Here is a 26,707-nt window from a genome sequence, read left to right on the forward strand (position 1 = left end):
ATTGTAAGTATCCACTTGGTGGTTACTTGTGCCTACAAAGGAGATGCTTTTTTCCATCTCCAAGAATCAGTTTTGCTTTCTATTTCTCTTTTAGTAAGAGAGAGCATGCAGACCTCTGGCTGCATTTTACAATCTGTGGCATAACAAGACGTGAACACGTGGACTTTGGGTATCCTAGGTCACTCTTGCCAGTAGAAACAAATTTAAAATCAGTCTGGTGCAAATTCCCAGCATAAACTCATTTCAGAGTCTGCAGCCATAAAGCTGGATTGATTTTAATCTGTATGACAACATGATAACTTTTCTGGTAGTATCAGCTGTAGAAATGTCTTTTTAATGCACTGAAATAATAAATCTGGTCATTTGACTAGAAAAGATGACACTTAACTTTTTCTCTTTTGAGCTAGCACATATCTAAATGATCACAGCCCTGTGAATGCCATCTGTTTAGTATGTGTAATATTCTGCCCATTTAAATTACTTTGAACCATACATGTAAATAACAGCCCAATACCACAGGGAATTAGCTTATTAGATGGTGGGGTGTAACTTTCTTTCTACACAACCCTAGTGCAACTTCTAAGTATTTCTGGAATTGCTTCAGACACTCATAAAGGGAGGCTACAAAGAGCCAGATGCAGTGATGGCATAATGAGATCACTTGGCCTGAACTTGATGCAAAGACTAGAAACTGTGTACAGAAAGACTGGAAAGCAATCTCAGCATTTTCCCTTCTTTGTTCTCCCTGTCACACACTGTGGACAGGCACACAACATGCCACACAGCAGCAGATTCCACTGGAGAGCATCCTCTTAGGCTTGGAAAATTGCTCTCATGCCACTGACTCCAATCCCATGCAAAGAAAATTCCACTTATAATTCCCCTCACAAACTGATTAAGCTTCATCGTACAGCTAATTTTCCTTTTGGTGACTGGTAACATAAACAGGCAGAGGATGTAGCAGAGAAGCAATAGGCAATATTGTGTCAGGCATCATTTAGGATATGTGGACAAAAATTCCAGAATATTTTTCAAATCTTAATTTTTCCATCTTGTTTGAAGACTTACAAGCAAACCACAATCTGCTACAGTGATTGCCAAGGTATCTTACTGGCTTCTTCAGGCAATACTGTTTCCAAATGAGAGGAAGAAGTTGGCATGAGGTTAACAAAGAAATTAATTGAAAGGGGATGTATGAGAAGAGCAGGACAAGGAAACTGATATTTGGAATCTAGAAAGTGGTAAAAGGGAAGGAGAAAGCTAATACCTTTGGCTTTCCTGGGCAGCTATGCCTAAGAAATACTTCAAAAATTAAAAAGCAAACAGGACAAAATATATTAAATTTTTTTTATTCTATGTATACATGGGAAAGCTTTTTCTGTCTAAACACTTGTCCTTGTTTAAATCAGTGAATTATCCCAGGCTTTTCCCTTGCCCACAAAGCTGTACGCTGTATTTTATACTGTGCCATTTTTCTGCTTCTGGTTCACAGTGTGACCCAATAAACTCACTGCTCACTGATGCCATAAAACTTCTGTGAGTAGTTTGCAACATACTCTTTTTGATTAATGGCATAAATGAGAAAATACGTTTGGTTTCCTCGTTTCCTCTGGTAGACTCAGAACTCTGCAGGGGAATTTCACTGCCTAAAGGGCATGTTCAAACCTATGTCTCACCTTGCGAGGTTTCTCAGCAGCAACTTTTCCAAAGGAAATCAGAAAGAAATATTTGTATGTTAAAATATATTTTCAAAGTAGATTTGAACAGCCCTTAAAAGTTTCTTGACCTCCTAGAAGGAAATTAGGAGATTTGTACCTGCCGTGTGAAAGATTTGCGGACACATACCCTATTTCCATAGACAACCAATGACAGAAGGTGATAAAATCAAAGAGAACAATAAGTCCTAATGGACCAGTTTTACAGTTCATTAACTTGAGTGCCAAGGTAGTTCTTAATGACTGATTTACTTTCTTTCTTCATGAAGAATTCAGTAATTTGGAAAATAAGGTCTAGCGGCATAATAGGACTTGAGCCCACAATGCAGTTTGTGTCTGAAGGTGATGAGAAACGTGAGGGCTCAGCAGCTCTTTGGGCTGAGGACTCCTCTTGGCCCTGGTCTGAGGAGCTGCTGAGCCCCTGCACAGGCACAGAGCACAGGTGGATGCCAAGCCAGGCTCCTCACCTGGCTGTGCCGAGGGATCTCACTCCTGGCCACTGAAGCCTGTGATTATTCCACATCTGAACCGTCACCAGTGATGTGCAATTTTGTGATGTGCCCAACACAGTGACGAAAAGGAGACCAACTTGATGCTGACATCATTCTCTAAACACTAATTCAAAGATTAATTGGGTATGAACTAATTAAGTTAATCCTGGATTATTTTTACTGCCCCTGATTTCAGTTGCCTTAGTTCAACTTCTACTAATTAATTTCCATCAAGCTTTATTCTAGGTTAAAATGAGAATAGGAATATAGCTTCCTTTAGGAATACAGGAACACAATGTGAAGCAGCCACAGTTTAATATCTACAGAAAGCAAAGGTTCTCTGATGCAGAGGGGTTTTTTTAAGAAAAATTGCTGTGGCACAGAGGGACACTAAGATATATATGTTTCACGGAGGGTGGACTACAATTGACTCTGTTAGTCTTAAGAACCTTGAAGTTTAGGGAAATCTGAAATTAGACTTGAATTTTGCAGCTAGCAATAGATTGTTATTCCAGGCTAAACCACCTGATCCTGAGTCACCTAGGCTTTCATTTTTTACTAAATCCAAGCTTTCTGGGTCAATTATTGACCTGTTCTGAAGTTCTCTATGTATATGTGTACAAGAAGGTACGTATACACACACATACATATTTACTAGACTTGTCCAACTTTTCACACCCACAGTTAGTGAGATATTTAAAAATTCAGAGTCTGAACAACTAGATACAACCCTTTGCCCCGCCTGAATGCTATGCTGAAATCTTTCAGAACTTTATTCCCTGCAAATGCTTCCTGTGGGATTTACCATAAAATGAAATGGGTAAACTATCCAGTATGCGTGTCAGCCAACTTGCATTTGCTTCACTAAGCTCCGTTCATCTTGTACTTTTATTTTTTTTTAACTATTAAAACAATATTAAAACTACGTTAAAACCTATTATTATTATTATTTTCTTAGTCTATTTCTTCATATTCCCTAATTTCAAAGCAGCAGATACCTGCATGTTAAAGCTAGAATTGCTCTTACTACGTGTAGCAGCTGTTTCCAAACCAAAGAGGAGGATGTGGGCTCCTTACAGACCCCAAAACGCGGTGAAGTTTAGCTTGTATCTTAGGATGAAATGAAAAGTGCAGCCAGACACCCGACTGATGCTGCCTGCTGGGCTAACTACCCTGATCCAGCTGCTGAGGGAGCAGCATATGGCCAGGATGGGAAGGAAGACAGGACTGCTTCTTTCAGCAACCATTTCCATTAAGATCACCTTATCTGCAATATCTCATTGCATCTTTAAGGTGCAGACATTTGATACAGCTGAGCCAGTGGGACAGTTCTGCCTCCAGCAACCCAGAGTGCCTGGCCCTGCAATGTGCCTCCCTGCACCAGCCTGGCAGCATCCTCGGGGCTTGCTGACCTCTCTGAAAATAATCTCAGCAAGAAACAGCTTTACATTTCTCTGCCCTGTTAGCAAGCTGAGAAAGCTCCCTGGGCAGCAAGGAGTATCTTTCACTGGGGGAAGGGACTGCACTAGGCAGGCAAGACAAAGAGGAAAACAGGGAGGTGGCAGTGGAGGAGGAGGAAGGAACGTGCTTGTTTTTTCAGCAGCAATTAGAGAAGCTCAGCTGTGACAAATAATCTGAAGTCTCTGTATTTGGTTCCTAGCTTAAAGTCGGGTGTAGTTAGGATTTGTTTTCAGAACTATTGTTGAAACACAAATGACACATACACAGAATTTCACAGACATTTAATAAAAATACCTAATATCCTTTGGGGATTGCTGACACACAGAGAAGCCAAGATCCACATTTTAAAATACATGTGGGTTTGGTAGTGCCTAAACTATTACCCAGACAGCTTAGGACCGAGAAGTAGGGACTTATGCTTGACTTTCCCCCACCATCTGCATCCCTTTTCCATGTGGTTTATGTCTCAGGATTGTTCCAGATATCAGTATGGCAGATCTGCAGTTTTGTCTCCTAGGTGGCAGCAGTCACTGGTGAAGGTTGGCTGTGTTCAAGCCTAGCTGGTACTCCTACAGAGGAATGGCTGAACAACACTCCTCCTCGTCCACTTATTGTCCTAGAAATGTTCAAAGAGCATCCCAAGATGGTCAGAGACAGCTTCTGAAAACATTTTGTATCAGACTGAGAAACGGGATTAAAATGTTTTAGTTCCTAGCTGCCTCCTTGGTCTTCGCTGCTTGCCACATTCCCAAGAAACAGACTGCATCGCCAGTGCCTCAAAAGTAAGCTTCTCAGTAAAAGGATCAGGGGAAAGAAAAAGAAAATTTGAAAAGTCAGCCCCAGCAGGTGAAGAAGTGAGATGGTGGAGAAATCAAGAAAAACACTGATAGAAGATGTGGCTAATGATGATTCTGCTTCTGAGACTCTTTGGAGATGAAAGTAGTTTTGCTCTTCTTGGATCTCCCTCCCCACTGACAGTCTCTAGAAAGGAAAGCTGGAGTATGTCCAGCAATATTTCTATCTTTCTGTTTCTTTTCTTCCACAGTCCACCATCTACTTAGAAGCTCAATTTCAAGCCCTGCTCTGCCAGGTAGAGGAGAACTGCACTGATCATGTAAAAGGTGTGGATAACAGCAAGTCTGCTGCACCTGTGTTCTTCCCTTGCTGTTCTGAGAGGTAAAATTCGATCATGTCAATAGAGACATCTTTCTTTTTAAAGACTTGTCAAGGAAGTATTTCTCATTAAGTTAGACATGATGCTAAGAACATATATCACTGAACCGAACTCTCTCAACAAAGACAGTGAACATCTGCACCTGGAGTGAGGAAAGGATGCCAGGATCTTCCTTGCTGCACAGGAACACACGTCTGAGTCTTTGACCCCTTAGAAACGTTAACGAAGTCAGGTGTATCAGAGGCTGTCCCGTGGAGCTGACCACACGGTATCAGGGACACAGCCGCAGGTGCCAGGGAGACAATGAGAGGGCAGGGAGACAATCTATCGACGCCAGCATCCTCGGACCCAGTACACCCTGCCCGTTTTGGCAACGTATCCGACGTGGCCGCTCGGCTGGTGTTGTCCGCCGCCGCCGAGGGAGGCAGGACACGGGGGTGCCGGGCAGGGGCCAGCCTGCGCCCCGCGACCGGGGGCTGGGGGAGCTGCTGGGGAGCCAAGGGGCGACCCACCGTGGGGGCGCTGGGGGCTGCGTTACTGAAAGGGCATCTGAGTCGCTTCTCTCTCTTCCTCCATTATCTCCGGGCGGATAAAACGGGAGAAGTTACTCCAGAATAAATTACAACCTTTTTTTTTTTCCTTTCCCCATTTGTCGGGAGACGAAGCTTTCACCAGAGGTACCTGTCCGTCTCCAGGCTGCCTCTTTCAAAGTATCGAGCAGCCGCCTGGACGGCAAAGGGTTTCCACAGCAGCATCCATCACCCTTCAAACCCCTTTTATTCTCGGGTGAGAAACTCGCAGAGGAGAGGCGGGGGGCGCGGGCAGCAGCCGCCAAGTGGCTGCAGGGGCCGCTTGGCACGGGGGAGCGCAGACAAAAGCCGGCGGAACTACGTGGCTTAAATTCAAAAGGGGCGCTCCGGGCTCCGCCAGGGCAGCCCCGGCCCGGGGAGGGGGCGGGAGCGGGAGCGGGGCAGCCCGGCGGGGGCTGCGGGCGCCGAGCGCCGGCGGGAGTGGGACGGGCGTGCGGGGGGCGCAGCGCGGCTCCCCCGGCCCCGCCGCCGCTCGCTCGGGGCCGCCGCAGCTGAAGCGGCCGCCCCAGCCCAGCCCCGGCGCGGCGATGAGGGGCATCCCGGGCTTAAAGCGGCTGCGGCTCAAAATCTGGCGGCGATGCGCTCTGCTGCTGCTCCTCCTCTGGGCTGCCTGCTGGGTGGTGGTGAGCGCTGCGCTGTTCCTCCTCCACAGGAGCGTCTTCTCCGAGCGCTGCACGGACGAGAAAAGCCACCGGATCCTGGCCAGGCTGGTACGTGCCCCGGCGGGACGCGGGGCATCTCCCGGGGGCTGCCCGGCAGGACGAGGCGCGGGCGGTCCGTCGGGGCTGCTCTCCGGGGTGCCCTGCCCGGCTCCGGCCGCCGGAGGTGCCGCATCGCCGGCGCCTCCCGGTGCGCACGGGCGGGCGGCTGCCTCCCTACCTCCCTCCCTCCTTCCCTCCCTGCCTGCCTCCCTTCCCGGGGCGAGGTCAGGTGCAGGCGGCGGGCCGGCTCCCGGGCGTGGGGTGCGGGTGCGGTGCCCAAGCGCTTCGGAAAGGGCAGCTCGGAGAGCCGAATGCTCCGAAGCGGAGGAAAGCCTTCCTCCGGGTGTTGGGGGGTTTTGTTTGTTTTTAGCCGAAAAGCTGTTTGGACAAAAGTCGTCTTTCAGAAGTGCCAGGCAGCATGTATCGCCTCCTTTATGTCTGGAGGGGGCTGGTGTGTAAGATGTGGTTAAAATTCAAGAAAGGATTTGCGAATATTCATTGAAATTTCCCTTAAAAATAATAAGGAACAGATTTAGGATTGTGTAGGAAACACTTTGAGAAGAGGAGCAGCGTGGTTAATGCTTTTAGTTAATTTTGTTTCTTAGTTAGGGTATCTGTAATGCCGGTGGTTAGCTGGGAAGGGAGGAATCCTAGTGGGAATTAAATAATCTATTACTGCAAGGAAGCAAAAACTGATCATAGATTTTCCTTAATTCTGTATCATAAAGGAAAAGCAAGTGTAGGCAGCGGTCCTGACAGCGTGTTTTTAATGGCAGTGTGCTCCAGGTTCTTTACCTCAGGAGCCAGACTGAGGTGGGGCTGAGCTCAGGTTTGCAGCTGAAGGAATGATTCCTGCCTCATCCTTACGTGCTTGGGAAGAACACTGATATATGGAGGTGCACGGAGCCATCAGGTTCAGGGAGGTCCAGGTCCTCGCCATCACACTCACCAATAAACAGATGGACAGAGACTTGTTGCTGTTCTTCAGTTTGGAAAGCGTCAGGCAAGGCTTCAAAAGCCCAGGGATCAGATTTCAGACGCAAGCTTGGAAAGTTGTCTCTATCACTGAGAGGTAGCTCAGTTTCAGACCCTCCTTCCAGAGGAAGAGTGGCTGAAATTGCTGTGCTCATCTGTAAGTGAAGAATCAGTACTATCGGTAAGGTTTGTAAGCAACAGTTTTCCCAGATGACGTTAGAAAGGAATTGTCCTTCTAATGGAATATAGAAAATGAGCTCATCTTCATCAGCCCCAAAATAAGTCTTCCTACATCTTCTGAGCACAGCATGCGTTTCACAGTTACAGAAAGTGCAACTGAGCAATGAAACAAACAACCTGATAGCTTGAGTCTCACACCTTCCATTAAGCAAAAATCTTTTACTATTCATCTGTCAGTAGGAGATGAGCTATTTTGAGGAAGTGGGTGAAAATACCCTTGCAAGTGGCATTTCTGAAGGTTTTATTTTCTTATTCTGAGTAAGATATCCATCTGTGCAGATGTGTACTGCACTGAGAAGGCTGAAATAGCATTGGGCAATTTGCAGGGACTAACTTTAACTCTCAAAAAGAATCCCTCTTCCTCTTTCCTAATTCCAGTCTCATCTTCATTTACACAGAACACACTAAATCATAGCAATCAATTTCTGTTGCCTCTGGAGAAATCAATTCATTTTGATGCCTTCCAAACCTGGCTCTGTATTGCATTTACATAGAAGTAGTAGCTAACAAGGCAAAACATCAGTCTCAGGCCACTGATGGCAGTACAGTGAGTTACTTAAATTTATATAAATCCTAAGCAAGGTTTACATTAATTTAATCTTTTACATTAATTTAAACCCAGCTTTTTAAACTTATCTTGATAAGTGCACTGAGGACTTTAAAAATTATGTAGCTAATTTTAATAAGAAACATATGAGCAAGTCTGAACCATGCTTGTGTTTGCATTTTTGTGTAGTACAGCTGCTTCTTTATAAGGCTTTTGGCTTAGTATCACTATCATATTTTAGTTTTAAGAATCTGGCACATAAAGAAGAATCTGTGGCCTTCAAAGGTCGATCATTAGGTTGATTTAAAGCTGTCTCATCAACAGATCTCAAAATTCAGTCATTAAGACAGGGATGGCAGTGTGGAGGACCATTTCTGAAAGATTTCTTTGGGGAATTGATTCTTCCTTTTATCAGCAGGATGATAGACAGTCTTGCATAGCGAGGTCTGCAGTTAGTGCAAAAGTTCCTGGGTTGGTAAATAATAAATGGTTCGTCTCGTCATGGCAGGGTAATCTGTATTACCTGGTTAAATGTTTTCAGTCCAAAGCACCAAATTTGTGCTTTAATACTGTAAAATGCAAGCTTGTACACTGGGGAGCACAATAGTACAAGCCATGCCAATATGATGGAAGATTGTCCTGTAAAACTGTGACTTTGGAATGGATGTAAGGGTCAAATAATTGCTTCAAGATGAACTACCAATGCAGACTGTGCCTCAAAGCCTGATGGGAAATGGTTCAATCTTCTTGATTGTTTCCTTGAGCAAGCCTTTTTGAAAGCCTTCCTTGCCTTGATGACCAGCTGAGAATGCACTTCTGGAAGGCTGATCTGTGTTTCATCACTGTGAGACCATGAGCTCTTTGGTCAAGGCCTCTTCCACAGATCCCAGTTTGCAAAACACTGCACAAGTTCATTGTAAGAAGAATATGATTCAGACACTGTTTGTCAGATACTAGGTTAACAATCAAATATTTATAGCTTAAACTGAAAAAAAACCAGCAGACAAGTCCTAAACAGCAACCAGGTTCAAAAAGGATCTGTCTCCTGTCTGTGAAATCTGAGTCTGCTTTTTCCACAACTACTTTTCCTCCCTAATGCCATTAAGAATGATGTGATGTCAACACAGGAAAATAAGCTACACCTTGCCATGTTTGGCTACAGGTCATGGTCATGTGTTCTAGATGCCAGAAGTCCATGCATGTGGATCCTCTGAGAGTGAACCACAGAAAAATAGTCCACAGGGGCAAGTGCTCACCCGTGTGAACCCAATTACATGACTAAGCCCTATCTTCTCTTACTGTAGCAGAAGAGAATGAGACTGTGGTCTGTCAATAGAGTTTTAAATGTGCTTATACTTACAATCCAAAGAAGACCCAAAAAATTCCTTCTGTTTGTAATTTTCTTTCAAAAAATGCTTAGAGATCTGGATGGTAAGAACTGCTAACCTAGTTTTTGTTGAAAAAACTACGTTTTCTACTTTAAAAGGTAGGGTAAAACTGTATTACATTCATAGGGGCAGATTTTCAAAAGCAAGAATATTGATCTGCAGGCTCTGAAGCCTGCAGACAGTCCAGTGAATCTCCTTGGCCATCCTGATGAGGATGCAGATGTGTGTGTGTTTCATACATGCATGGACTCAGTGTCCAGACAATCGTGCAAGACACTCCTTGCTGGCATTGCATGTTGTCACTTCAGCTGTGAGAACATCACAATGTAAATAAATTAATTTTATGTCTCTCTGAACTGCTCTCAGTGAGCTGTTTCAGTCAATTGATCACCATTCTTGGATTTTGGACTTAATCCTCCACCCATTCCCCAGTGTGTTGTCTAAGGCTGGACTCTAAATGCTGCTTGGCATCAGAACATATTCCTCTGGTCTACACACCCGAGAAAATACATTACTTGAATGCGATGGTCACGTTCCTTGTGTGTGTAACAGCCAGTCACAAGTGAGGTGAGGCTCAGGCAGCTGCTGCAAGTCCTGAACATGCAGGGGGATCTGCCAGCTTGTTTAAATCAAGGTTCAAATGCCAGAAAGCAATGGAGGTGGATGACACTGTCAAGCTGCCTCACAGATGTTTGGCTTTCTACACCACCTCTTCTATTCCCCTTCTACCAGAGACCTCTGATCATCCCCTCTACTGAGCATCCCAAAGCAGTCCCTACACCTGCACTTCTGAATGCCCATAGGAATATATCAACTGCCTTGGCTTTTGGAAATTATATTATGGAAATTATTATGGCTTGAGAGAAGGACTGGTGAGGGAATCCTTGCAGTTCTTTCACTAATTTGCATTGACCACTAAACTATCAAGCAACAGTTCCCTTGCTTCCAAGGCCTGATTTCATTCCAGTTTAAAAAAAAATTAAGTATTGAAGCAATTAATATTAAAATGTCACTTCTGATAACTACATGTAACACATATATAACATATATGTGTTCTGCAGCATTTGCATATTCAAAAATTCTGAAAGTTCTTGGTCCAAAAGGCATTGAATGCAACCTCTATGTTTTCTGGTAGTACAGGAGGAGGTTGTCAGATCTTCCTTCAGGGCATGTTGAGTGTAAGGCTGAAACCTGCAGAGCTGTGGAATGTTCCAGAAATCCAGCTACCCATGGATTTTGCTGTAGTTTAAGTGCTGATGTCTAAGTTATGCTGCCCCGAACCTTCCAGAGAAGTCCTGCATTACTCTGGGCCTTGAAGTGTTATAACCCATCATCTCACACAACAGAGCCACAAGTGTTTCAAGTTTGTCTCACTGAACTCATATGTGTAAAAAATTTCAGATTAACAAGTCATGCAGTCCCTTTCCTAGCCCCTGAAAAGCCTGTCCTTTACTATCCTCAGAACCCCTGTTTTGAAGCAGAACTCCCCTAGTAATAGATCGCTAGGGAATTCTGAAAAACCACTGAATGACTCACTGGTTGTAGGTGTGTGTTTGCAGTTCCATGGCTGCTGCAAACCTCTCGAGCTTAGGACTGTTGCTCATTATTTGTCTTTCTTTTACGTGGTCCACGGGAGCATGGCTCTACTATGAATATTCTGCTCTTTCACTCCAGTGCCTTGACTACAGCAGCGGAGCCCTGACTGGGGACCTCTGTGAAGACCTGTGCGTGGCACAGAAGCTGGTGTACAAACACTGCCTTTACTATGATAGAGGTAAGAAGGTCATTCAGGCTGATTGGAGAGGCCAGCCCATCATACTGAAATCCAAAAAAGAGATCTTTTCCAGCTACCAGCACCTCAGTATGCTAGAGGAGGTGGAAACACAGGATATCCCTGAAACAGAGCTTCTGCTTATGGTAGCTTTGGAGGTCAAAAATGCCCTGGGGCTAGAACTGTCTAACAATACCATGGGGCCCCTGTGGACAAGGAAGAAGGGACCACGTTGGAAAGCACAGGTGGCCAGCATGTGGTCCTTGCTCCAGCAGGAAGAATATATCTACTTCAGTTTGCTGCAGGACCTCAGCAAACACGTGCTACGAATTATTGGCTCTTGTGGACACTTTTATGCTGTGGAGTATCTCACAGCTGGACATGCCTGGCACAAAACTCTTTTTCCCTTGGAAAATGTGATCAGCCCCTCCCTTACTGGACACAGAAGCAGGGTGAGAGCCATCACTGATATTGCACTCAGCTTTCTGGACATGGTGCAGCATTTTGATAATGATTTCTCTCACCGATTTCACCTGTGTGACATCAAACCAGAAAACTTCGCTATCAGGCACGATCTCACGGTAAGTTAGGTGTTTGGGGTGGTGTTCCAGGAATTTGAGATCAAATTCTAGTCTGAAGACAACCATGTAAAAATGACACTCCCCTCCTTGTACAGCTTCTGGCTAAGTTTTTGCAAAGCCAGTGAATTTACAAGCATCAGGGGAGATTCTCTACTGCTTTTCCTCTTTGTAATGTGTACAGCCACATTTTTGGAGCACTAAATCCTCCTGCTTCTTTTGAAAACTTCTTGCTCACTTCTGTTTTGTTTCACTTCTTCAAAGGCATTGGTGCAAGGTCCCTCGGATGTGGTGAGGCATGCCTCCTTGAGGCAAGGGGATCTCAAAAGCTCTAAATGAAGCTGTAATTTGAGTCATATTTCTGGTAGTGATGCTGAAAGGAAAAAACTGTATGAATTTAAAAGCTCAGGCTGAATTCGTGGTCTGACACAAGGGTAACTCCCCACGTCCAAACACGCACATTTCTGCTTCAGTGTTCAGCTTATCTGTCTGGAAACTATGCAAGGACAGCGACATGAAACTCCCTGCTACTGTCACTCTTTGACTTTTCATTGTGCAGCTGTAACTCAGACCTGAATAGCTATGCATATTTTCTGAGTAGTGGTGCAGCTCACATTCATTCTGTGGACAGAAATTCCTCTGGTTTTGGTTGGAATTTTGTCTACAGATTGGGGGCACCATGCAGTAAGTGTTTGAACTAGGGTCCCAGTTTGCAGTGTCGTCAGTGGAGTTTCTGCACTCTGAGTGACTAGAAAGCATTTTCAGGAACTTTAATACTGTTTTTAGTACTCACTGAGTGTTAGTGTAACACTTGTATCTTCAGAGTACTAGACAAACATTGCCTAAACATACAGTCATTAAGAGCAATTAGAGTGTTTCCCTTCACCCTTCCCTCCCTTCCACTGTTTATTCAGGTGCAATACAGCAGCTGAAGAGGGAATGGGTGAGGAGCTACAGCAAGAAACTAAAGAAAGCTGTACCACTATTTAGGCAAAGCAGGAATTCCTCAATGCCCATCTTCCTCAGTTACTCAGGGCTGTGGCTGCCTGTGGCTGCCTGTGGCTGAGCACACGCCAGAGCATCTGTTTTACAAACTACTTACACAAAAACATTAAATTTAGGGAAAGGGGATGAATACCGGATGTGTCTTCTCTTATGAGTCCTTTCGGTGAGGCTTGCTTTGCCAGGATCTTCCAGTGACCAACCAGTTCCAGAATGGGAACACGGCAAGGCAGCCTCTTTTTTGTCCCTTATGTTTGTTTTAAGCAATTTTTTCACTTGCTGGTTTCTTGTATAGGAGAGAAAAAACCTTGTAATAGTACCACTATTCCTCATTTGAGTAATGAGACTTCTAATGCCCAAAGAAATGTGCCTGGAATGCAATAGCTTTACTTTGAGGATTATTTTCATGTGGTGGGGATAAGTCTCCAGCCTTCACATGCTCTCCTGCAGCACAGAGAGGAGCTGTCTGCTAGATCATCCAGAAGAATTTTAAGCTGCCATGGAGCCACATAAGGTACGCAGTCAGAAGGAGGTTTGGGTGAATGCACAGTGCTCTGGGAGAGAGCTTCCTCTTTCACCAATACTTCAGAGAAAACTGGAAAGATTACAGCACCTTAAACATGATTTTAAATCAGGTCATGAGCCAATTTGGGTCCTTCCTGTATTTTCTTAGGTACTTTTTTCATCAACTATGATCGCAGCAAACCCCACCAAAATGTAGTTGTTTATAGGCAGAGTATCACCCAGGTATGTCTTTACAGAGTCTAGCTGGAAGCCCACACACTTTCGTAAAAGATGAATTTCAGTGAAGCCACTGAACGCTTTGGCAGCCACATATTTGGGAACCGGGCTGATTTTCCTAGTGGAGCAATGGATCAGATTGTCAAATGTGCTCAGTTCTGGCAAAGACCCCGCCTGGGAGGTGATGCAGTGATGCTAGGACTGGGGAAACCCTGCACTGCTTTCACTGTCTCTTCTCCAAAGAACTGAGCAGCAAAGTCACAGAAAGCTTAAGGAAGTGAAGAAAAACAACAACAACAACAAAAGATTTGCCTGCCCAAATGTGAAATTCCTTAGGCTACATCATCATTATAAAGCTCTCCAAAAAGCTTAAAAACACTTATGTTTTTAAGATATGCCTCATCTCTGTAAGATTTTTCCCTATGGAAAAAGGAGTAGTAAAAAATGAAGATTAGACCATGTTCTTTATTTTGCCTGTGGAAGGTTTATTTGGCCTTCTACCAAACCAGACATCATTAGTTCCTGGGGTTGATCCAGTTGCTATTCCAGTCAGACAGTTCATCTTCTCCTGTTACTTGGGAGGTTGAATCTTAAAAATAAAACTACCATTTGAGCCCAAGTAACTCTGCTTTGCCCAGGTCCCAGACATTTTCTCCTACGAGAATGTGTGTCAGATGCTGCAAGGGAACATCCCTGATCCTGACTGCCAAGTGTGAAATGCAGCTGGCTGCACATCCACGACGCTGGAGAGAGGTCTCCTTCCCTGTGGTCACCCACAGCTTGGCTCACATCAGGCAGCTGCCATCCCCTTACTGGATTCCTTTCTTTCCCTCTTTATTTCTGTGATTTCTTTAATGAAGCATTCATGGCTGGAGTGGCACTGGCAGAAACTGAGACTACAGCCCTTCGCTTCCAGAGAGGTCTCACCCTCAGCACAGGCAGCAGTTCTGCAAACACTTTGTGCTGCGTACACACTGCTCTGAGAGCCTCATGTCAGGGGGAGGAAAGTGACTGACCCCTTTCACTCATGTTTTTTCTGCTGTGACCAACTTCTGGCTGGACTCTGTTACAGGACATATTTCTAGACCATAAGAACAAGAACTGTGCACAATAAATGTGTCAAATGTGTCAAAGAAGACTGGACAAAGCCAGACCCAGCTTTCAGCAAAGTCAGGGATCTCCTTCTACAGCTGAACAGACTCAAACCCACTGAATGCAAGGACAGGTTTGCAGGAGCTGTACCAGGCGCAGCTATCTCCTTTCCACAGTGGCAAAGTCAGGGGTTTCGTTTGAATGTGGAGCTGTAAATGATACTGTCTGGCCATGGGTAATTGTGCACCATCTTGCACAATTAAGAGATAGAGGTGCCATCTAAATATGCTTCACCAGCAAGTGAATCAGTCTTCAGATTGGGTAGTTCCATTTTAAAGCAAATCAATCCAATTGACCCCAGGGATGCATTTTGTTCACAAGCAATTTTTCCATTCCCGGTGTCATAAGCATTCGTTGTTTTTGTTTAAAAAGTGGTGTTTATAAGGCTAGTGTGGCTCAGTTAAGTGAAATAAAGCCCTTGTTATCTTGCCAGCAGATGCTCTCAGCTCAGCATTTCCAAAAGCAAGCAGCAAAGAATGCCTGCTCAGCCCTGTCCCAGAGGCTGTGCCGTGCCAGATCTGATGGGATGTTTTGATTCACAGGTGGTGGCCATTGATGTGGATATGGCCTTTTTTGAACCCAAAATGAGGGACATCTTGGAACAGAACTGCACGGGAGATGAAGACTGTAATTTCTTTGATTGCTTTTCAAAATGCAATCTGAAAATCAGAAAATGTGAAGCACAGAGAGCCAATAACAACTTGCAAGTGAGTAGACACAGCTGTTTTATGAATCCATTCCTTTTAAAATCACACTGACTATAAAATCCATGGTATGTATGAGGAGACTGTGAGATGAAGACAGTCAGGTTTTCAAATGTGTCCACATAAGTGCCAGTCCTGTTCAGAAGTCTTGTCTTGGGGCACACAAACAGATCTTTATATTCACTATATATAGTGCTTATTTGCCATGGTTTTTGTAGGTGTTAGCCCAGTGCCTCAGACAGGAGAGCAGAGTAAGTAGGGGTAGGGGATTAGCACTTCTGTCTCCACTGATGGTAATGTCACATCCTTGAGTTGTACCTCAAATCCTGTATTCATTTCTGGGCCCCTCACTTCAACAAAGACATTGAGGTGCTGGAACATGTCCAGAGAAGGGCAACAGAACTGCTGAAGGGTCTGGAGCACGTCTTGTAAGGAGTGGCTGAGGGAGCTGGAGATATTTAGCCTGGAGAAAAGGAGGCTCAGGGACATCTTATTGCTCTCTACAACTACCTGAAAGGAGGTTGCAGTGAGATGGGTGTTGGCCTCTTCTCCCAAGTAACAAGCGGTAGGGCAAGACAAAGTGACACCAAGTTGCATCAGGGAGGGTTTAGGCTGAACATGAGGAAAAATTTCTGAAAGGGTGGTCAAGCATTGGAACAGACTGCCCAGGGAAGTGGTGGAATCACCGTTCTTGTAAATGTTCAAAAAGCTTGTAGATGTTGCACCTGGGGACATGGTTTAGTGATGGACTTGGCAGTGCTGCACTGACACTTGGACTCAATGATTTTCGAAGTCTTTCTCAACCTTAGTTATTCTATGATTCTGTGAAAGTTGGGCGGCTGCCCGAGTGTAAGCAGGGGTTGTGATTCTCCACTGTACAGATGTAATGTGTGGGTGAGGTGGAAAGGGGTGTCCATGGGGTTCTTGGCCCGGGGATAAGGTGTCTTACAGCTCACCCAGCTTGTGTTGGTGGCACTAGTGCAACAGAGAGGCTGGGGGTGTGTAGCTTGTTGACCTTTTACCTGTTCCTCCCACCCCGTCACCCTTGTTACGCAGAATCACGGAATTGTTTCTGTTGGAAAAGGCCTTTAAGATGATCAAGTCCAACCATTAACCCAGCACTGCCAAGTCCACCTCTAGATCACGTCTCTAGTGCCACATCTACACATCTTTTAAATATCTCCTGGGATGGTGACTCATCTAATTCCCTGGGCAGCTTGTTCCAATGCTTGACAACCATTCTGGCAAAGAAATTTTTCCTAGTATCCAATATAACCTTCCCTGGCACAACTTGAGGCCATTTCCCCTTGTATCACTTGTCACTTGAGAGTAGAGGCAGACCCTTACCTGGCTACGACTTCCTTTCAGGTACTTGAAGAGGACAATAAGGTCCTCCCTCAGCATCCTCTTCCCCAGACTAAACAACCCCCGCTCCTCCAGCCACTCATAAGATCTGTGAAGTGCAGGAGCAGCCTGAGAAGAAGGGTCATCCCTTAGCTAGAGTGTAGCCTCTGTGGATGCTCCTTTTCTATACCTCCCTCTTCGAATGGCTGAAGGCATTTTGGATTCAGGTGACGTTTTGCTACAGTCCCAGGGAAGCAGCAGGGCATTAGTAGCTTCTGGAACACAACAATCTGCTCTTCTTCCTTTCCGCAGGTAATTTGTGACAAAATATTCCGTCGCTGGTTTTCCCCAAGTCTCAGAGGACCACTGGTTTCCCTGCCCCTGCAGCTGCAGCTGCAGCAAGCCGTGCAGGAGTGTGCTCAGCCAGGGCACACAGGTGCCACCGGGCACCAGAGGACTTTGAAATCTCTCTCCGAGTTGTACCGCCTGCTTCGGGTCACTCAGCGAGAACTGCAAGGGGCAGAGTAGACACAAAAGGCAGAACTGCAAAGGCTACATCCCAGTCTCTCTGCCATCCCTCCTAACCTTGTACTTTTACAGCACAGAGATTGCTTTTCTGCTATGCAAATGAAGTTCATGGCTGCAGGTGCAGCACGTCCTGTTAATATCCTGTCAAGTGTTAAATTGCTTTACATTACTTGGGTTCTGTTCTTGCTTATTTTCCTGAGCCAGTGCTACCCCTCTCCATCAGCATTCATCACATCCTTCTGAGCTGTAGTCACTGCTCAGATAGCATCTAAGTGTGATGCTCAGAGGATGCATTTACAGAAGAAAAGTGTAAGTGCAGCAAAACTCTATCAATAATTAAAATAATGGGTGGGTGGGTGTGAATAAGTACATGCATGGTGTTTGTTTTAGTTTCTCCATCATATGAGGGGTTTTTTTTACAGTAGAGACAGAGTGTTCTTTGTGAAAAAAAAAAGGGGATCTCAAGCAGGGAAATGTGCTGTCACACAAGCAAAGAGTTGCTTTTGTACAAAGCAGTCCTTTCTGATGTCCCTAAATGCATTTTCTCTGGGGCAGTGCGTTACCTGTGTCATTGCTAACTTTTTGGGGAGAAATTATATAAAAGCTCTTCGGACTTTTCTAGAGCACAATAATTATACCCTTGCTGAGTTCCCATGTGGGTACTCATATTCTGCAGTGAAGAAGTATGAATAATGCCACTGGATTTTCCCATGTGAACAAGCCCTCAGGCACTTGTACATCAGAGTACTTGATAAGAAGCACTCCTTTGCCAGAGAGCAAAATTGCCCAGGAATGTCAACAATCTGTCCTTTGCACAGAACAATATCCAGACCCAGAGTTTTCTTCCACAGTATTTTTTTAATGAACAAAAGGAAAATTTTTGTACAAATCCATTATCTTGCAGTCAGTTACATAAATAAAGATCTCTAGAGTAACTTAAAATCATTAACTTTGCCTTTCAAATGTGCAGAGTTGTGGCTGGAAAAACTAGCATGGTTTCAGGAGACACTACACGTGCGTAGGCCCAATAAGGAGCAATGTCTCCATGATCTGGTTTGGTATGTGGACATCAAAAACCCCACAAACAAGAATCCCAGCAGCCTATGGAAGCCCTCAGCTTGGAAGAACTCAATGTTAAGACTGACAATACTGATTTATGGATGTGAGACATGTAACAACACTTAATCTGCTCCATCTTTATGTCCCTCTGGCGTATGGAAGCTGTGAAGCCTGTGAGCCCTAATTAGACATAAACTTTCCATTTCTGGAGTGGTTCCTTAAAGTAAAGCTAAAGACTGCCTCTGACCAGAAAAATGGGATCTGCTTAGGAGACTTTGACCCCTTAAAACCTCGCTCAAATTTACAGACTGGTGCTAGTGGGTTTTTATATATATTTCTTGCAATAAGCTACCATATTTTTAAAAATCACGCTAGCCCTCAAGAAACTGAGAGCAAGAACAAGGTTAGCTGCCTTGCCTGGGGCAGGACAAGCTGCTGCTAAGCTGGTGCACAAGCTTAGGAGCTCCTGCCTGGTAAAGCTGCTCTCAGTCCACTTTTCTCCTTTAACCAGGCAGGCAGATAAGGTTACAATACTTTAAGATCATCCTTTGCAAAAGCAGGAAGGCAAAGCAGAATAAGAACAAACATGGATTCCAGAATTAGCCCTGTTACAAAGTCATGAAATAGATGGAGAAAATAATTAAGGTTAGAATCAGATTGTGGTAAAGGAGTGGGGATAGGTAAAGCATCAGATAGAGAGAAGACAAGGAAAGAGAGATTAAGGAAAAATAGAAGAAAAAAAAAAGAAGTAAAAAATATGTCCCACTTTATGGAAACATGATTTATGATGTAAGATTCAACAAAGTCACATTTAGTCTGAGGAAGAAGAGACTGAAGATAAACATGATAACTCTCTTCAAAAACAGAAAGGTTGCTAAAAAGAGTGCAGGAGAGAACTTCCCTGTCCAGATTTCCTTGGTGGATATGCTTAAACTTACAGCTCAAACTGTAGCAAGGAATAAAACAGGTAAGACATTTGTTATAGGCTTTCTGATAGAAAGGAACAGTGAAGATATGGTACAGATCATCTGGGAAAGCCTCAGACTTCACAAATTGTGGTTTTTAACTACAGGCAAGAGTGAGAGCTTGTCAGGAGTTATGTACATAAGTTACATCAACCATGCTGCGTTTTATCTCCAAGTCATGTGATTATGTTATCACTAAGTCATGTGACTATGTTATCACCAGTTAGCATTTGTGGCTCCCTCACTTACCTTATCTATGCAAATCTGTCAGCTCCCCTGGGAAGGGATGGTATAGAGATCTCCGACTGTGCAAATGGTGCTACTGGTGTGATCCTGCACCACCTCCCCGCTGATGGCACTGATCTTTGCTAGGTCAGGAGGGACTCAATATTTATCCCAAATGCTGCTGGGGAACCTGAAGATCTTATATACCACAGTGCTCCTGTTTCCCTGGTCCCATTCTTTCCTCCTTCCCAAGCTCAGAGGGCACCTTCAGGGAGAAGCAGGTATCACACAGACCCTTGGCACTTTGCAGCAGTGTCATATTCCCCTTATGGCCCCCCACATAATTTTCAGGTTTGCATTTCAGACAGGAGAAATTTCTGCTGGTTGGGATATTCCACTTCAAAAACAGGTGGAAAAAACATAGTGAAATGAAAACTGGTGGCAGCCAAATGCTGGTGGAATGTGACTCTTCTCAGAAGATCCTTTTTCCTTGGCAGGATATAGGAAGGAAAGCTGCCTTTGACAGATTTCTCCAACCCCCTCAGGGCCTGGCTGCAGCCACCTCCACCTGGCAGGGACCTCCCTTCCCCACACCACACTTTCCCAGGACATTAGGTTTCACTTCTTTTTGGGATACAGAGAATAATCCCCAGAAACTTCTCAAGAGCAACATAAATGGGTTATTTGTCCTTGGCTGGGCTGTGAGATTGCATATCACTGATGCAGCCAGCTCCAGGCAGGCTTTGGTGTACACCTTCAAGGACACAAGAAGAATCTGACAGGCTCTGTGAACACAGGGCTTGATTCTTCACAGCCCCCTGTGTGCTTTGTAAAGTCACTAAATCCTGGGGAACAGGAGAGAAAGTCCTACCAGTGAAGCAAATGGAATACTGTAATTAATTAGCACAGGTACCAATGACCAAAACAGGAATAAAACACTAGTTGTGCCTTTATGTCCCTTGGACAGAAATAAAAATGTAAGACACTGGTTTAGTTGACATTTACCTTAAGGAGGCAAGTGCAAACTGCTGTAATTTGAGCCTGTATGGCTTTACAATCACAATTTTGGTGAAAATATCTATTTTTTTGGATGGAAAAATCCATACAGCTGTTTGATAAGAAGAACCAGGCCTGATGCTCCTTTCTGACGAAACCCCTTTCATGCTGCCTTGGCAGCACTGCCCACTGAAACAGCCCTGGCATGAAGAGATACCCAGCTGGCCTGTGCTGCAGAGGGCAGGGCCAGGTCAGATGGGTGTTGAGTCCTGGGTGCTGCTGAATGCCAGCAGTGCTTGTTGCAGTATGTCATGCATTTAAAAAGCTTTTAAGCCAATTTTGAAAATGTCTAACATCCTTAGTTTTGTTACTTTCTAGCTGGAAAAAAAATGCAAGATATTTTGTCAGTTTTACTTAATTCAAACTGAAAAGGTTTGCGAAGGAAAGAGACAATAATTGAAATGAATCACAATTTCAAAACCAGTGTTTTGTCTGGCCTGGTATCTTCAGCATTTTTTGATGTTTACTTTTCATCCTGATTCAGATGAAAAATTTCATGAAAGCTCAAAATCTTTTGCAGAGAAGTTTTCATGAAGCCCCAGTGACCAGGCCCAGTGCAGAGGAAGTCCACACACCGGCTTTGAAGGCATCTTTGCTGCCCTCTGCATACTGGCTGTGCTGTTAACCTGGACTGCAATGCTTCCTGCTTGGTTCCTCTCTCTTTCCAGTGTCTCCAAAGCACATTCCTACTGACATCTCTCTTTGGTAGTTAGTGCACTGTAGCTTTGCAAAGATTCTTCCCACTGCTCATCCCTTCTGTGTAAAAGATGACTTACGTAAGTTCACTGATAGCATTTGGTTGCACTGGGAATGGCCGCGTTAGTCCAAGATGTCTGTTCCCATTCAATTGATCTCAGCCCCATCCCTTTGCTCTGTCAGTCTGTTCCCATATCCTTTTTGCCCCATAAAAGTGGCATTACCTCCTGATTAATTTGTACCACTCTGCTGAATTAGTGCCTTAGTCAGCAACTTCTACCCCATATTTATGGCTCTCTGTGAAACAGGAATGGCATTAAGTCATTGTTTATTCATTCTTTGCATCTCAGCAGCATGTGCTTCAGCTCTGCAATAATCCACTGTCTGTTCCACATTTTACAAGAGGTGAGTCCAGTTGGAGGTCTACTTCATCTTTAGGAAATCTTTAGGAAAGATAAATTCAACCCTGTGCTCAAGATTTTCACAGAACTACTTCTGATTTTCTCCAATTGGCATTTTATGCTCTGCAAAAAACATCTGCAAGCAATAGTCCTGCACTACGATGATGTAAAACAGAGCAAAACTCCTTGCCCCAAAGGGTTTATGTGGTCCCCCTTGTGTTTTTAGGTTGACTTCATGGTAACTAGCCCAGAAAAGCAGGGCATTTTTATAGCCAGGGTTGTTCTTACAGATGCTACTACTCCCTAATATGAATTCCCAGATACCCTCTTCAATGAGAGCACTCAGATACATTGCTGGAGGCAGCACTAGAGATAGCAAAAGATATTTGGGACTAGGAGAGAAGAGAGGGAAGGGTTTGCTTTTTTTTTTTTTGATTAGAAATTTTGACTGAAAAAAAACGCTTTCTAAAGGTGAAGAATGGCATCGCATATTTGAAGAAGTTAAGGACTCCTCACTGATAATTTTTGTCCTTTGTCATAAAGTGTAGACCCAAGCTGCCCTATTTTTTTTGTGTAGATAAAAAAAGAAAAAAAAAGGTTGAAGAAGCCATGTACCAGGTTGCCTGTCTTTCAGCAGATCATATTGTCATATGTAATGGCCAGGCAGGTGATAAATGGCAGCTTTTAATGAGTTTCTGGCTCTAACATGGGAGCCTTGTAGTTGTAATGTCAGTTTATGCATCTGGACAGCCAACTGTAAAATAAATCCACAACCAGTATCAGTGGATTCAAACAACCAGATAAGCTATTTTGGCAGATGCCTTCTGAAGCCTAGTAAAGATGAAAAATGAAATCCCTCTGTCTGGGCTGACCTGTAGCGAGTCCACACAACAAGCCAAGTCACTCTGCAGGAGCCTCAGTCACTGCCACTTTCCTGGATCCTCAGTGAAATCAGGATAAAGACTACTGGCCTTTCAGTAGCAAAAAAAAGGCAGCAACACCTTCCGAGGGAAAGAACGAGATGCTTGGAAGAATGAAAATCCAGGAAAATTGAACTCAGAACCAAAGAGATAAGAGACTCCATACCAAAAAATCAGAGAATGCCAATGAATTGATTGGGGAAAAAATCCCAACATTTCCACTGTAGTTCTTTAAAATAAAAAAGTACAATAGCACAGGGGATATAGCTCAGTCATCGCCAAAGCCATTTGTTGTATGCATCTAAGGATCTGTCAGATAGACTGTGAAGCTGTATAATGACATCTGCAGCCTAAAGGCTAGACAGAATAAAATCACTTAGAAAAAGCTTTTAGAACTACTATTTACATAATTGCATAAAACTGCCCTAATTAGCAACAGCCAACATTGGCCAATAAGAGAAAAAGGAGTGTTTTTCTCACTAGAAGTGTTATTGTGTCTATAAATTAAAGTATAGCAAAATGCTGAAATCCCTGAAAGGCTACAATCCATAATCCTGTGGGTAAAGTTTTGATCCTGCAGCCTTGGGCCCCGGAGCAGCAGAGTAATTGCTGAGCTCCTTTAAACACCATGATTCTTGGTGCCTTCTGCAGTGCACACTTCTCCTGGAAACTGGAGGGGATTTTTCCTACGCTACAAAATGTGCCTAAGTGATGTTGGCAGCCAGAAGGATGTGCGTATGATCCAGTGCATAATCACTTCCACAAGCATCTGCTGCTAGTGCTTTCAAGATACATGTAATCCAAGCCAGAGACTATTGTGAATACCTCTCATTTTCCCTTGCTGGTTCCTTAGCAGTTAGTTTGCTTCTAGCTAGTTAGAAACAGAATCCCCCATCCTGTTTAAATTGGTTATAATCTCTCCAAGATTCATGCTACAGCAGGAAAAGAACAAACTGCCTTGAGTTCAGGATGGGTTCATTCTCTTAAAGGTACGACATGCAAAGCTGCAGGAAAGAACAGAGGTCAGTTTTTATTTCTAAAGAGGAAGTTAAATGTAAGTAGCTGAAAAAATAGATATTTCAACCAATATCCCATGTACATGAATGAGCTAACATTCCTCTGTATTTGCATAATTCAAAGCCCTCTGCTTCTTTCAAGTTCAAAAGAAAATTAAAAAAGCACAATGTGTTTACTACTCCAAATTTCACAGGTATGATAATTAGTTCTTTCCCATTTCTATGTCAGAAATTTCAGGTTGTATCTTTGTCCCTAGGAAACTGATTTTTTCCATTATCCCAAGAAAGTGAAGAGCTGGGAAAAGTCAGCTTTATTTTTTTCTCTTATACAAGGGCTGTTAAGAACCATTCTAGTCTTGCAGGCAATTATCAATGGCTGAATATTTTTTACATGAACTAGGGCCTATTTAATAGGATCAAATGTCCAACAATAGGTAAATAAATATCCAAGTAATTACTCCAGTGTTCAGAATTTCTTTTAATGTAACGATACTAGCATTTGTCTATCTGATTCTAGATTATATATGCACATATAAGTGCTTTGCCAAACAGATGTTCAGATGTGCATTTGCATGGATTCAGCCTACATCTGACTGTTGGAAAAACTGTGACCAGAGCATGGAGGAACACAAACCAACCCTTGGAAAGTTATAACCATGGTCTTTCTTTTAGTCTTTGTATTCTATTGTTTGTGGAGTAAAGGCAGTGTACACACAGATAACTCAGGCATTCCATTGTTGAACTGTAACTTCATGTCACAAATGCTGAGTGGATAGACCACAAATGCCTGGGGTTTTATTTTTCATATTATATTCTACATAAATTGAGGAAATGCAAGAGTAATTAGCAGCGTGAATGAGCATCACACAGTGTACAGAAATAATGAAAAGTTAACAGAATGCTTAATCAAGCTCTGCATTTTTACCCATTGATTTCACTGAGCTTTCTTAAGTAATTAAAGAGTTACATTTTTTGGATCAGATTCTAGTCTCCAGCTCTTAGAAAATATTGGATAAACAGTATTATATTAGCCAAAGCAATATCACTGAAGAGGCATTAGATAATGCAAGTATACTGCCTGAATTTCCACTGTCATTTCAATAGTTGTCTTTCAAAAGTGAAGAAATGAAGCCAAAAGCTGGACAGGACAGTGATAAGCTCCATGGAAAAGCCTGGAAATGGGCTCTGAAGGGACAGATCTTCAGTTCCACCTCATTCATTTTGCATTTGTTTCCCCCTGAATATGAAGTCACATGTGATACTGGCATGTTTTAAGGCTCAGGCTGGATTTACAACAGCATGATTTGCTGGCATTTTAGTGTGTGCTCTTGATTCATGTCAGCAGCAGAGCAGGGGCTCCTTGAATTTTAAATGGGCAGAGGTAGGAGTAACATGAGCAATAAACTCATTTAATAAAACTGAGAATACAGATGTTTAACCATAGCCCAGTGCTTGTTTCCTTTCCATAGCAGGAATCTCTGTGGAAAGACCGACACATGGCTGCACCCACTTGGACACAATCCAGGGATGCTCACCCACTCAGACACGATCCAGGGATGTTCCTCAAGGACTGTGGCACAGCCTGCTGCTATCCCTCCATACACACTGGCTCGCCAATGATGCCTGGCATGCTGGCGATGAGGCTGGGCTCTGAGCTCACCTCAGGCACCTCCTCTTGTCTCTAGGGCAGGGCAAGGAGCTTGGGGGTGCAGCTCAGGAGAGTTCTTCTCTCTTGTACCTGAAAAATGAGCAGATAGATCAGGCTGCCCTGCTGGCTGAAGGCTGAATCTTGGCCCCTCTCCTCTGACAGCACTGACCATTAGGCAATGAGTTACAAGTGTTCACCCTCCCAGTCCTTGAGTACAAGCTCACTGGGAAATAAAAATGACTTCTCTAATGGATCTCCATAGGGTACTAGAGGACGAGTCTGTCTCGGTTTTGAAAGACAGGTGTCTGCTAAGGAAGGCAGAGGCCCCCCTTGAAGTGGCAGATATAACCCCTTTTCCCTCCAAGTTATTATATTTTGAAATCAAGGGCCTTTAGGCAAAGATGTGGGAAATAGGAATAACAGTTCTTTACTCTATATATATATATATGTGTATAACCAGTCAAACAAAACAACAACTATGGCAGTAACAGCAATCACAAACCCAGTCCCAGCCTTCTCGGCTGTCGGGCCCTTTCCCCTCGGGTGCAGTTCCGCTCGCAGCCGGCAGGGGCGCTGGTGGCTCCCGGTGAGCAGGGCAGGTGCGATGGTTCCCCCGCGGCTGCAGGGGGCGCTCCGGAGCGAGCTCGGGAAACACGCGGCACTGGTGCCCCGGGATCCCGGGAAGGGATGGGACAAAGGCTTCACAAACCCCTGGGCAGCTGATCCCGGGCTCTCAGGAACAGCAGGCTGAAACGGCAGGGACGGACGCAAATCCCGGGTGGCAGACGAGATGTATCCAGATGAGAAAAACCCACGGAGGCCCAGGCAGGCAGGGCGAGCAGGGCTACAGCGTAGCGGAAGCTCAAAACAGCAGCGGGGCAGGGCAGCCACAGCCCGGTCTCCAGCAGGGCAAGGAAAGCGGCTTTTGGGGTCCCGGCGTTGTTTCCAGCAGGAAGAAAGAACGGCCAAAAAGAAAGAAGCAGCAGCTCCTTTCTCTGCAGCTTCTCTCTCCGGACGCTCAGAGCGAACTGACCCCACACCCAGGTGTAGACAAAGGAGTAGCCAGGTCCGCCCCACTCCCCTTTTGTCTTTCTTAAGTACAGCTATTTGTCCCCTAGCAACATGCATATGGGAGAAAATTCCTTTAACAGGGAAAAAAAACAGACTAAACTAAAACCCCAACATTATCCACCCCGAATTTTTTCCCATACTAACATGTTACATGAAACTTAACTTTTTTAACCATATAAATCTATGCATTACCCAAATTATATACAAATATACATGCTGATACTGATACAAGTACAGAGCCATGGGTAGTTCACCCTAAAACAAGGTCCCCTTGAGGTAAGTATCGGGTCTCTCCATCCTTTTGCATCACCCACCAGGTGCAACCTGGTCCCTGAGCAAAAACAACCCCACGGATGGGTTTGTCTTTGCTCAAGGCAGACTTTACCCAAACAGTTTTTCCAAGCATACCTCTCATGTGCACCACTGGAACCTTATCCCCGTCTGTTGTTTGTAGGGGTTCAGATTGGGCAGGGCCTGCTCGGCTGGTGGAACCTCGAGTGTTAACTAACCAGGTGGCTCTTGCTAAATGCATCTCCCAGTTTTTGAAA

The 26,707-nt window shown here is 44.3% G+C and overlaps 1 protein-coding gene across 3 annotated transcripts; it reads left to right on the forward strand.

The window, feature by feature from the left end:
* Nucleotides 1-5,890: 5,890 nt before the first annotated feature.
* On the forward strand, nt 5,891-24,883 carry DIPK1C (divergent protein kinase domain 1C). 3 transcript variants are annotated; one of them, XR_004242350.1, is made up of 5 exons: nt 5,891-6,141; nt 10,957-11,634; nt 15,069-15,233; nt 16,887-17,411; nt 20,928-24,883. XR_004242350.1 is itself a non-coding variant. In XM_032120767.1 (4 exons), the coding sequence occupies exons 1-4, from the start codon at nt 5,959-5,961 to the stop codon at nt 17,100-17,102; spliced, it is 1,242 nt and encodes a 413-aa protein (XP_031976658.1). In that variant the 5' UTR covers nt 5,891-5,958; the 3' UTR covers nt 17,103-18,051. The 3 variants fall into 3 exon arrangements, 2 of the variants coding, with proteins under 2 accessions (XP_031976658.1, XP_031976673.1); XM_032120767.1 differs by lacking the exon at nt 20,928-24,883 and having other exon boundaries at nt 16,887-18,051; XM_032120782.1 differs by lacking the exon at nt 20,928-24,883 and having other exon boundaries at nt 5,916-6,141; nt 10,919-11,634; nt 16,887-18,051.
* Nucleotides 24,884-26,707: the final 1,824 nt, after the last annotated feature.

This window comes from Corvus moneduloides, chromosome 1 (assembly GCF_009650955.1).
Source record: "Corvus moneduloides isolate bCorMon1 chromosome 1, bCorMon1.pri, whole genome shotgun sequence".
NCBI classification, from domain to species: domain Eukaryota; kingdom Metazoa; phylum Chordata; class Aves; order Passeriformes; family Corvidae; genus Corvus; species Corvus moneduloides.